This window comes from Coregonus clupeaformis, chromosome 37 (assembly GCF_020615455.1).
Source record: "Coregonus clupeaformis isolate EN_2021a chromosome 37, ASM2061545v1, whole genome shotgun sequence".
Lineage (NCBI taxonomy): Eukaryota > Metazoa > Chordata > Actinopteri > Salmoniformes > Salmonidae > Coregonus > Coregonus clupeaformis.
The window spans coordinates 8,630,161-8,643,398 of NC_059228.1; the positions used below are offsets into that span (position 1 = coordinate 8,630,161).

The following is a 13,238-nucleotide window of genomic DNA, read 5'->3' on the forward strand; positions in this document are numbered from 1 at the left end:
CAACACACTTTACAGTAAAGAAACTTTGCTCATTCATTCATTCCCTTAATTTAATTAACCAGGATAGTCCACTTAGTAACAATTGCCACTGCTTTCCTGGGAGTCCTACAGATACTTTGCTTTCAAATTGAGATAATTGGATTGTTACTAGTTTAATTACAATCACTTTTATAAATTAAAAGGTGAACAAAATATAATATTGTGTCACGATTGCCGGCTATTAAAAATGCTAAATTATGTTACATATGTAATTAATGTTACTAACACATTGATCAAAAGAAGAATAGATGAATGTGCTTTCAATCAAGTGGTTGAGAGCTGAAACTCTGACTACCTTTTTAGCTACGACAATGGAAGGTCTCTCGATGGGCGTCCTCTTGGCCATCTCCAGCAGCAGCATCTTCAACTTCCTGGGCATAGCCAGCTTCTGATTGGCTGACAGGTTGAACTTGGCCGTGGCCCATAGGATGGCAGCCACCCCATAAACGCAGGCCTAAAAACAGACAGAAGGACGGGCGGATGGACAGAGAGATAGACATACAGATGGACAGACAGACAGACAGACGACACCCACTTAATCAGTAATCAAAAGCATCTACTTGATGGAGAAAAATGTTTTATTTTAAAAGATGAATGTCAGAAGTTGAGGCAAACCTTTTCAGTTACGATTCCATGATCCTGGAATTCAGGCGCCAGATAAAATGCATCGCAGGATCCTACGAGGAAAATTCACGTTGAATTATTGAATGTGACAACATTTCAATGAATGTTCCTTCAGACACTTTACTCAAGACACTTTTCTCAAGATAACTTTTGAATATTTGAAGTCACAACAGTTGTAAATAAATAAAGAGAGACAAATAATAAATGGAAAGTGCTGAAGTAACTTTATCATTCCAACCAGAGACAATTGCTGACTACCGTGTACCCTATAAGCAAAAAGAGCCATACCTGTGTTTTTAGGTTTCAAGAAGAGAACTTCTCCCTCACAACCCACATACATTGTATCCAGGCATAGGTATGCTTTCAGGAAGGAAATAAAGAATATGAAAGAAGAGTAAGAGGTTAATACATTACATAACATGTATGTCAAACTAAACAACGTTTAAAATGATTTATTGGCACTGCCATAGTGACGTTTTCCCATTATAATTTCATCAACAGCAAAGTGGTTTACAGAGACCAGACAAGGTGAGGGATTGGATGCTTACTGCTTAGTAAATAATGTAATTGGTTTACACAGAGAATCAGTGGTTGGTTAACTGAAGAAGTGAGGAGTCCAACCTGGGTAGTCTATGTAGGTCTGCAGTGTGGAGAGGCAGGTATGACACAGGGCCCATAGCTCATTCACAGACAGTCTCTGCCCACTTCGTGTGAGTAGATCCCTCAGAGAGATCCACTAGGTCACAATCAATAAAAAGCACTGTTAACATTTATTTCCCTCTTGGCCAGTTTAACGGTCCCAGATTAAGCCAGTCCTGGACAAAATACCATGCTCAATGAAAAATCACCACCGAAAGTGCTTTTTAGTTCAGGAATAGGCTTAATCTGGGTCTGGGAAACCGTTCCGAAGAGTTGTGAACAAGAACTTTCCTGAAACAAAGGCATGTAAATCTACATACAGTGTACAGTATATGAAACTAAGCCTTGAACTCACCTCATCCTGAGATTCTTCATTGAGGCACAGCATGCTTTTAGTCATGTGATTATTGGGAGTGTAAAGGTTTGAGGTTGAAGTCATGTTGCAAGCAGAGTCGACCGACACGTCCGGGTCTTGAGCTGGGCGGGACAAAGAGGGATCATCTCGTGTTCCACTTTGACTGTCTGAATCTGTTTCACCACCACATATGGGCAGGGGAGAATCTCTTTCCCCTTCTAATGTCTCACTGTCTCTCACTGAGTCCCATTGCTCGGAGTCATTGCACTCATAAGGGGCCTTCTCTCTGTCCCCTCTCTTGCTCCAAACAGACCCGTGCCCCATGCATTCCTCAGCTCCTATCTCTGTGAGGTCCGATACATTGACACTGATATCCCCGTGCGGCGCGGGGGGGAGTGCAGGGGGATTATTGGAGTCTGGGATGGAGCAGGAACGATTCAGAACCCCCCTCACCCTCCCAGCCCTCTCCTGAGCCCTCCGGTGTACAGGAGAACTGTTCTGAGATCTGCTATCCAGCTGAGAACCAAACATGTCCTCCTCTCTGACACATCCATTCTCTTCCACATCCCCCATACCGTCAGCCCAAAGGGTGGAGTCCCAGGCTCCACATATGTGATGCCGGTGAAGGCCGTTGGGGTCGTTTAGGTCTGGGTTCTCTGCCGTGGTGTCTGAGACAATGCCCTGGTCTTTGGAGCTACTGTCCTCAGAGCTGATGCTCTTGTGGAGCTGCCAGTTGGGTTTGGGCTGCTGCCATCGAGCCTCCCAAGAGCCATCCCACCCATCTGTGGATGGATACACAGGTAGTATGGTTATGGCCACAGTGGACTACAATAGAAATGTATGTTTACATCGATATCCACAGACATATCTCATGTCTAAAGGCTAACCTTGAAATGTTGCGACGGATTCGATTGACAGAACTCTTCTTCCTATAGAAGAGAGTTTCCGGCACAGGGCTGTGGAAGAGGTATCTACTAGCTTTTCCTCTGCAAGGGAGAGGATGTCCTGAGGGGAAGATACATAATATATCAGCTAACATAGACATAAAGTACATACTTTATGACGCAATGGTAAGTTTAGGTTTATATCGAAACGGTACGTTTCTAACATGTACCGTTCAGATGATATTAATATAAATATAAACTATGCACTTTAGGGGGTTTAATACGTTTTTGCCATTTCATTGTTGATGACTAATTGTTGAGGACAAAAGAAAATACATCCTGTAAAAAAGAAAATACATCCTGTAAAAAAGAAAATACATCCTGTAAAAAAGAAAATACATCCTGTAACTGGTGTAAACTTCATATTTGAGTTTTATCCCCTGGGCAGAATTCTGGTTTCATGCATGACTAGTGATTTTAGTCGTTCGTTTGACCTGCTGGCCCCAATAAGTCCTACTGCAGGATTGATTCACTCTCCTCCTGCTCAGAGGATCTAGAGACGTGCTCTGCTCCGACCAATAACTGTCTGTCATATATGCGCGCAGGACAATAGATCATGCAGCAGGCAACATAGAGAAGAAAAATACATGTTTAGAACTAATAATGGATCGCATAGTGCAAGAATGAATTCAATTAATTGATTATTGAATGTTATGATGGACACAGCTTTATAGAACCAAAACATACACCACCTCTGCTCAACAAACTCGAACTTGAGAACGAATCGTTTGGGGGGACTGCAGTTCACAAATGATATTGTGCTTATCACCCTCACAGCAGTCAAGCAATGCATTCTGCCAAGAGTCGTTCACAATCTAGTCCGGTTGCGTCCACAACTAGACCTTGTTTCAAATGTATCAAGAAATAATCGTATTTGTATGCCTAGCAATCAGCAAATGTACATTGTTTAAAGCAGTCACAAATGACAGCTCCAATAAGCCCACTATGGTGAACGAGATGTGAACGGCAGGCTTGTAGAATCATCTTTTGAGTTTTCAGTTCATCGTTCACCGGTAGGGGGTCCTGCGTGCTCTGGGCATTACTGACTCAAATGAACAAAATTAGTCGAAAGATATGTTCTTTTCACTGAACGAGTCGAAAAGATCAGAGTCAGTAAAAATAGCCGAACTTCCCACCACTACCTATCTGCATTGCACTGTCATTGCTCCTCCACACGGAGCTGCTCATGTTCACTGTCTGTGCACATCCATTACAGTTGCATATCAGTATGTCATGTCTCTTGTATCATTTTGCCAAAGGTGCTTCTACAAAGTATTGACTCAGGGGTGTGAATCCTTATGTAAATGAGATACCTGTATTTCATTTTCAATACATTTGCAAACATTTCTGAAAACATTTTTCCACTTTGTCATTACGGGGTATAGTGTGTAGATGGGTGAGAAAAATAATAATTGTAATCCATTTTAAATTCAGGCTGTAACACAACACCATGTGGAATAAGTCAATGGGTTTGAATACTTATGTTATGTAGAATACTATCATTTTGTGATCTTACAGACATTGATTGAGCTTTGATCTAACTTTATTAAATGAGCACCATTCTCCATTCATCACTGAAATTCGCCAGAGTAGCCTGTTGGTAGCCTGTTGGTAGCCTGTTCTCTGGGCAGCCAAACGAGTAGATCAGAGACTGTGCGTAAAGTAGCGAATTCCGCACATGCACAGAAGCTTTGGACTTTTGCTATTGGGAAGAGGCTTGCAGAGAATTCGGAATCGCAGCCACTTAATTTGTATAATAAGAGCGTAAAGACAGCACTCCATTAAAGTTCATCCATGATGGTGATATTACCTGGGGGAGTGGTCTGTCCTCTGGCCCCTCCTCCTGCATCTGCTCCAGCAGTCTCTGAATCTCCTCCCCCAGCTCTGCCTCCAGCTCTGGCTCAATGACAAAGTCCAATGCGGCAGAGAGGGTGGAGCCCAGAGAGTACACATGTCCCTGGAGGAGATACAGAGCGTCATTGACCTCAAACTGACCCATAACATCCACCACACTACAATTGTTTATCATATAAAAAACAATAAGACTGCTTAGACACGTTTACACTGCCTGGACATGTTCACCTTAAACCATATGGGAATTAAAACCTCAAATATGTGTCATTTATCTAATGTCAGCAGCTCATGTACTAAAAAAGAAGCCATAAATCACTACTGTCCCATGACAACCTCAATTTATTAGTATATGCAGCACAAGTCCTTTGGGCATCTCTGTGGGGTCTTGCTGGAAACTAGGCCTAGTTGGCATGCTTTTGGTTGAGGAAGTAATTCATCAGGCCTTTATGAAGTCAATAAAGCTGCAGTAGGCCAGGCCAAGGCCAGGGCCATGTTCCTCCCTAATATGAGCCCCTTCAGATCCATTAGGCCAATAGCAACCATCGAAAGCCACTAGAATATCGCCAGCTGATCTCTCGTTAAACAATCAATACGCACTAAAATAACCCGCACAGCTGATCTCAATTGCAACCAACATTACCACTCCCTAACGTGGATGTTGAGGTTATCTTTTAGTCTTGATTACAGCCAACATTTTTCAAGACTATTTCACCTTCTGGTTGGTATTATCAAGGGAACAACTTATTCCTACTTTATGGGCAGACTAATGGCGATTTATCTATTTGACAATCATTCCTTACAGTATTAAAGTATTTCCTAATTTACCACGGCATATCTACTGTGGTAATTGTCAAATAGATAAATATATGCAAACTGGTATTGTTCCTAAAGACTTGAAAATTGAAAGTTATCCCCCTCTATAAATCTATGGATCCAAGATCTTTTACATATTATCGCCCAATATCTGAACTACCATGTTTTCCTATAATCCCCCAAAAATGGTTTATAACAGAATGTTGAAACATTTAAATCAACCCTGTTTTCCATATGAGCACCAATACGTTTTTCGTAAAAACGACTCCACAGACATGGCTCTTTTGCAACTGGTGGATAAAATCTTTACAGCACTTGACAACAATGAATACGCTCTAGGCACCTTTTTAGATTTATCCAAATCGTTTGACATGGCTGAAATATTACTTTCTAAATTGCATTATTATTCATGATTATACATATAATTGGTTATATAGTTATGTTTATGATAGAGAACAATTTGTTTATGCAAACGGCTTTGCCTCTACCAGGGCCAAGATATCCTGTGGCGTGCCACAGGGTTTGATAATTGGTCCTTTGTTATTCCTAATCTATATCAATGACCTTGCTGCTGCATCTTCTACCATACTTCCCATTCTCTTTGCTGATGATACCAATTAGATTTTATCCCACAAAAATGTGGATTCACTAATTAATGAAGTCAACTCAGGCATGGTCAAATTTTCTGAATGGTTCCAGATAAACAAATAATCTTTAAATGTAAAAAAATCTAACTTTATTCTATTCACTATTAACAATAAGAAAAAAAAAAAAAGAAAAAAAAAAGAGCCAGAATCTCAATTAGTGGGAATGAAATGGAACAAGTCACATCCATTAGATTCCTTGGAGTTCTAATTGATGAAAAGTTATCCTGGACAGATCATATTCAATTTGTCTGCAGCAAAGTGATGAAATCTGTTAGTATCATAAGACCGATAAGTGGTTTGGTTCATCAGGCTTGCTTCCTAACTCTATACTATAGCTTAATTTACCCATATCTCATTTACTGTAATATTGTCTAGGCCAGTACATATGCCTCCTACCTACACAAATGACTCATCATACAAAATACATTTGCAATCCTAGCCACCTCCTCTAATTACCTGGCTCCATCTGCACCTTTGTTTAAGAAACTCAATATCGTGTCTATTTACGACATTAATGTACGCCAATTATGCACTTATATCTACAAATACTCATACCTCCCAGACAGTTTACATTTCAATGGATTCTTCCAGGTTAATTCTGAAATCTATCTATATAGCACAAGACACTGTGATAACCTTCACCCTCCCCACTGCCGCACCTCACATAGTAAATTCTCTATCAGATAAAGAGGTACCATACTCTGGAATTCTTATCTTCACATTGCCAAAACATCATCATCGCTCAATAACTTCAAGCGAAGACTGGGGGTCAGCCTGATGAACCAAACTACTCAGTAATCTCCTCCATATAGCCTAACTCTCACACACTCACATGAACGCACACATTTAAACAAAACAAATACTGTTCATTTTTTTTCGTGATTACTGATCAATTCATTTGTAATTAGTATTCATTTATACATTTATAATTAGTAGGTTTTGTTATCTGTTTTAACAAACCTTTATTTTTGTACTTATGTATTATTGTTGGTAATTTTTTTGTGGTGTGGTTTTCATATAAGCCCTTGGGCTTCCAACCACACATGCACACCGTTTTTTGAAAATTATTTGTTTTCATCTTTATTGTTGTTTATCACTTGTTTTCTTTGGTTTAAATAAATTAAACTTAAACTAAAGTTAATTCAAATGGCATTTATTATTTTGCCATTTAAAGTGAAACGTTTGAATGAAATACAGGCCTACTACTTCTATATTCTTTACATTCATCAGCCTTATGGTTTTCGATGCTCCTGATAGGTCAATATTTAATTGGGAGCGGGATTAGAGAATCTAGACCAGCTGTCTGGTATCATAATTGCTTGACACGGTAACAACGAGAGATCAACTGATCTGCTGGTTTATCCTTATTGGTTTTGTTGTTGCAACCAAGCAAAGTTTAGCCCGCAGGTGCGTGTAATCTCCCGTTAGTAGTGTTTTAAGAAATCCAGCGGTAACATGCACGAGTGCGTTAAGTTCTGCCTGTTCGTTGTAATCGAGCCATTATGCATGGCAGGCAATGCATTCTGGGGCCTCATCCAACAAACGCATAATGATCTCTCCATATTTGCCTTGGATCTCATTGGATCATTGGCTACAATACCAGGAGTCAGTGGAGATGAAATTACAGCGCATAAGTGGGAATTTCATGAGAGCCTGTCTCTTTGTAAGCCTCAAGAGACTGATAGCTGAAAAGTCAGACACTTTTACCCCAGTGAACTATCATTGTAACTTGCAGATATTTGACAGTCTTCTCTTGTGCTTTACTTGGGGGAATTGTGCTCTCCGTTGCAATTATGGTTGACATGTTGGCTCTTGAATGAATCGGAACCAGGTGTTTTTTAGGTCAAATCTCGGACAAGATACGTATTGCAAACAATTAAAAGGAATGCAACCCATACTTATGTGGTGGATATGGGAAAGGTGGAAGATACAGATCTCAATGTGTGAGACATAACACATAAACATGTAAAGAGCCAGAACATGTTAAATCCACCAGCTGCTGAAAGGTCATGTCGAGTTCCCGTTGTGTGCACAAGCAGGTCCCAGCCATAGAAATAGAATTACTAGAATCAATTGTATTTCTATGGCCCCAGTCGCTCCACTTGGAGCACTTATGTACATTGGAAGACTAGTTACATTAGACAAACATAGACACACACATTAAACCTGAAATTGAGCAACTGATAAATGTGGTCAAGACAGGAAATCAATTCATGGGGTTACACAACGCAGAGGAAGAAATTAGAGAGAGGGAGATCTGATAGAGAATAAGTGAACAAAAGACGAGAGAGTGGTGGAGGGAGGGAAAATAAGTGAATCAGACAGAAAGAGAGATGTAATGAGAGAGAGTGAAATACTTACTTAGTGAGACGTATTGTTATCCTCTGTATTTGCTGCTATACATAAAGCTAATTTAGATTCCTTTGATTTCCATCATGTTTGTTTTGAAATAGCGTTTATGTAATATTGATTTCTAGTAAATTAAGTATGGTGGACTAATGTGTAGGGACAGTGTTCTTCAAACGAACTTCAACAGTGAAAGGTTGTTGCCGTATTGTGTATTTTATTAAGTCCAGTAAAAACAATAAACGGAAGAGAATGTCTTGAGAAGCAATCTTATCACTTCCTTTCTAGCGGACATATTTCAGAGTGCAAGTCTTTTTCTGAATGCCAAATTCCACTTACTTGAATATATAAGAAAATATTAGAAAAAGGCCTGGAAAAACGAAAGGCACCTCAAAACTGTTGTTTTCTTTCTTGTTCTCAACCCTTCATTTCAAGAATGTATTGTAACATCTGCTACAGTGAGTGGCAATACATACTGTGAAGTAGCCATTTGTAGTGAAAGGATCCACTTACCTCAAATGTACTGCCAGTCTTGTCAAACTCTGGAGGTATAAACGAGCCCTCAGGGTCATCTGCAAGACAAGCATACAAAAGTACATCTAGTTAACATGTATAATAAATGTGTTATTATATGTGGTGTTGGTAGGCCTATTTTTCCACACAACATTTGATCACATTATTCCATCTTAATTGACAATATGTGGCCAATTATAAGACCAGGTGCTAAGCCAATGAAACCACTTGTAACCAGTCATATACATCATTCAGTCCAGCAGAATAAGCACACAACAATCCAACTTGTTAATAAAAATGTGTAATAAATGTTTGATTACATGTAGTGTTGGTATCAGTCCTAATTGACAATATGGGGTGCTAAGCCAATGAAACTACCCACTCATACTGTATATCATTAATTAGCTCAGAGACAATCCCAGACAAATGAGACTGCAGCTATCTCCTGAACAGAGCCTTGGTGTTGCGATGCGGAGCATCTTCAGTCTTAAGTAGGCCAGTGTTTGTGCTGGGGTGGAAGCAGGGATAAAGCCGCCCGCCCTCAGCCTCCTCTAACCACAGTTAAGTAGGTCAGGTCTAGATTTGGGGCTGTCTCTGACTACTGGAGTTTTGACGGGCTCCAAGACAGGAGGAGGCCAGACACTCCAGAGGGTCAGAACGAACGGTCAAGGAGAAGTGAGTACTATTGGGTAGAGACAAAAACACAGAGGGAGAGAAGAGAGGAGAGGTCGAAAGACTGAGAAACGGAGGTGGTAAGAGAAAGGAACGATAGGTATTGTAAGTGGATTGTAATACTGCAAAATGAGAAATCCATCGGTAAACAGGGAAATACCTGTATAAAGTGTTGTTAATAAGAGGTTTGGGTTTATTTGGTTATACAAAATGTTTAATTGAAAAAGGGCAATTGCAAATTCGCTCATTCTGAATACAGAATATTCGGCTATTTCAGGAGGTTCAACAGTAAAAGGCTACGGCCAGATCAAAGGTAAGCTGGCTCTATGATATGACAGGAGGGGCAAACACATAGGAAGGAGACTGCAGTGAACTCAATGAGTGAAGGAATGTGCTCCCTAACACTATGATTGAGAAAAACGACCTAAATTAAGGCTCCCATATTCTCCCAGATGAGACTGGAGAGTGCTTATATGAACATTTATTACAATGTGGTCGAGGTGTCATAAAAGTGTAATGCTATTTTCTACCAATGAATGGATACTGCGCCATGACTTATACACTGCTGCATGCTGGTCATTAACTGGTCACTTAAGGTCACTCTGTAGGCTCAATTCCTGAGGGGACACGTGATGATCTCACACATGCATCAGTATTCAAGAAAAAGGTCCTAAGCTCAATTAAACCTAATCAATGCAGGGGAGAAAAGTAGTATTGGCATGTAAGTGCTGGTTAGTATTTCATTGTGGCTAAAACAAATCAACCCAATTAGTGATCAGCAATATATTCTAATGTGAATCCAGGGTGAGTCAAAGGCACTGATAGGCAGCTGACTGCCAGAATATCTGTTACCAGGGCAACAATCCCCTTGGCAATGTGGACACTGTTGAGCTCATCAATGCTTATCAATTACTGATGTTGCCATGGGGAAAATGCGAGGCTATCCCTGAATGGTTATGTGTGTGCATGGGTTTGTGCGTGTGTGTGTGTGAGCATCTGGTGCGCATGTATGTCTGTGCGTCCATGCTTACGCGTGTGTGTGTGTTTACGTGCCTGTGTACGTTTGTGTGGAACGGACAACGGGGCTGAGTGTGACAGGCGGTGACGTAACCCTGTTTGGTAAAAGACAGATGATTGCGGTTCGCTGAGAGGAGAAGAAGCTAGTCTGTTAGCGGAGAGGATTTATCACAATGTCTGAGGGACAAGCCATAGTGAGAAAGCGGCAGAGTATCAAATCAAATCAAATTTTATTGGTCACATGCGCCGAATACAACAGGTGCAGACATTACAGTGAAATGCTTACTTACAGCCCTTAACCAACAGTGCATTTATTTTAAACAAAAAAAGTAAAAATAAAACAACAACAAAAAAAGTGTTGAGAAAAAAAAGAGCAGAAGTAAAATAAAGTGACAGTAGGGAGGCTATATATACAGGGGGGTACCGTTGCAGAGTCAATGTGCGGGTGCACCGGCTAGTTGAGGTAGTTGAGGTAATATGTACATGTGGGTAGAGTTAAAGTGACTATGCATAAATACTTAACAGAGTAGCAGCAGCGTAAAAGGATGGGGTGGGGGGGCAGTGCAAATAGTCTGGGTAGCCATGATTAGCTGTTCAGGAGTCTTATGGCTTGGGGGTAGAAGCTGTTGAGAAGTCTTTTGGACCTAGACTTGGCACTCCGGTACCGCTTGTCGTGCGGTAGCAGAGAGAACAGTCTATGACTAGGGTGGCTGGAGTCTTTGACAATTTTGAGGGCCTTCCTCTGACACCGCCTGGTATAGAGGTCCTGGATGGCAGGAAGCTTTGCCCCAGTGATGTACTGGGCCGTACGCACTACCCTCTGTAGTGCCTTGCGGTCGGAGGCCAAGCAGTTGCCATACCAGGCGGTGATGCAACCAGTCAGGATGCTCTCGATGGTGCAGCTGTAGAATTTTTTGAGGATCTGAGGACCCATGCCAAATCTTTTTAGTCTCCTGAGGGGGAATAGGCTTTGTCGTGCCCTCTTCACGACTGTCTTGGTGTGTTTGGACCATGATAGTTCGTTGGTGATGTGGACACCAAGGAACTTGAAGCTCTCAACCTGTTCCACTACAGCCCCGTCGATGAGAATGGGGGCATGCTCAGTCCTCTTTTTTTTCCTGTACTCCACAATCATCTCCTTTGTCTTGGTCACGTTGAGGGAGAGGTTGTTGTCCTGGCACCACACGGCCAGATCTCTGACCTCATCGTTGTCGGTGATCAGGCCTACCACTGTTGTGTCGTCGGCAAACTTAATGATGGTGTTGGAGTCGTGCCTGGCCATGCAGTCATGGGTGAACAGAGAGTACAGGAGGGGACTGAGCACATCCTGAACATGAAAGATGTGACTCAGTTTCACCAACCCTCTCCGTCCAAATGAGACCAGGCACTGCAGACGACTGCAAAATCACATCACACAGATGTAATCACACAAAGGCTCAGCATTTTTTAATTAAGAGACAGCCCTCTTTTGCAAATGCAGCTATTTTACATTTCAATACTTTTGGGAACAGGTGTAACTTTCTAGTTTGAGACGTATACTGCTGACCAAAAGAGAATATGGAAACAAACTTTTCATGGGGAGGAGAGTCTGGGCCCCTATTCATAAAGCATTTCAGAGTATGAGTACTGATCTAGGATCAGTTTGAACTTTTAAATCATAATAAATAGAAGGGGGGACCTGAATACAGGCCCTGATCTTCATGATCCTTTGACTTCCCATAGGAAGGACATATTGATCTATGACCTCAGGATACCATGGTGGATCAGATCAGACAGATTGATCAGTGGAGAGAGTGCTGCTTCAGCCTTTTACAATAGCAGACACCACTGACTAACAGATGTACTGTATGGGACGAAACACCAGATAATCCACTGAATAACTGATAGACCTGGGTCGTGTTCATTAGGCACCAAATGGTAGAACATTAACTGAAACAGGGAGGGACTACCTGGACTTGTCCAATAGGACACACTGATTTTAGTTTCCCGTTGCAAATCATTTTAAAAGTTTGTGTGTGCCCTAATGAATGTGACCCTGAATAGACAGGGAGACTTCATCGTCTGTGAGGTAGAGAGGGCCATGTTGGGCTGTGTTGGACTGTGTTGGGCTGTGTTGGGCTGTGTTGAGCTATGGAGGGTTGTGTTGGGCTGTGTTGAACTGTGTTGACTCACCACTGAGCTGCTCCATAAAGCACACATTGCCATGGGCGTTGAAGGCCAGGGTGTCGGGCGTGATGCACAAGGTGTGGAACAGGGGCGATGGGGCGATACTCTGCAGAGCCAGGACACACTCCACACACACCGCCCACACCTCCTGCTCCGTCAGACAGATGTCCCGCAACGACAGGATATCTGCCAGGGACACGTTCTCCTGTGGGCACACACACATACACACACAGCAGTAACAAGCATGCACACGCAAAATTAATACAGTAAGTGTCATGCAGCAATACACCCACTTACACCCACATCCTTGTATGTCATGCTGCAAACAGTGGAAAGCCAAGTGGGCACATTTCGTGTTATGAAGAAGCCTAATTGCATCCATAAATAGAAAACATCTCATGGCATGTTTGACATTTTCAGTGTGTGAAGAAGACAGGATCTTTTGTTGGCTTGGCACATGAGCACAAAATAAAGTATTTGATGCCACTGAGATAAAGAGACTCCATTGTGATGTGGTGTCCAATACTCTGCATTTCCATTATGTGCATGTGACTGGACAGTGTAACAGACCACTGTCTTTTCACAATAGCCTAGTCTCATGGGACATGG

At 41.7% G+C, this 13,238-nt stretch overlaps 1 protein-coding gene across 1 annotated transcript in view; it reads right to left on the bottom strand.

Moving 5' to 3' along the window:
- The window catches only part of LOC121553291 (kinase non-catalytic C-lobe domain-containing protein 1), a 42,542-nt gene extending 29,595 nt beyond the window's left edge, over positions 1–12,947 (bottom strand). The window contains exons 1-10 of the mRNA XM_045211464.1: positions 12,927–12,947; positions 12,636–12,834; positions 8,775–8,833; positions 4,412–4,558; positions 2,545–2,662; positions 1,658–2,439; positions 1,285–1,399; positions 952–1,023; positions 655–716; positions 335–493 (exon numbers count right to left, since the gene is read on the bottom strand). Of these exons, the coding sequence (XP_045067399.1) occupies positions 335–493; positions 655–716; positions 952–1,023; positions 1,285–1,399; positions 1,658–2,439; positions 2,545–2,662; positions 4,412–4,558; positions 8,775–8,833; positions 12,636–12,834; positions 12,927–12,947 (1,734 nt within the window). The remainder of the gene's footprint in view (positions 1–334; positions 494–654; positions 717–951; positions 1,024–1,284; positions 1,400–1,657; positions 2,440–2,544; positions 2,663–4,411; positions 4,559–8,774; positions 8,834–12,635; positions 12,835–12,926) is intronic.
- Positions 12,948–13,238: the final 291 nt, after the last annotated feature.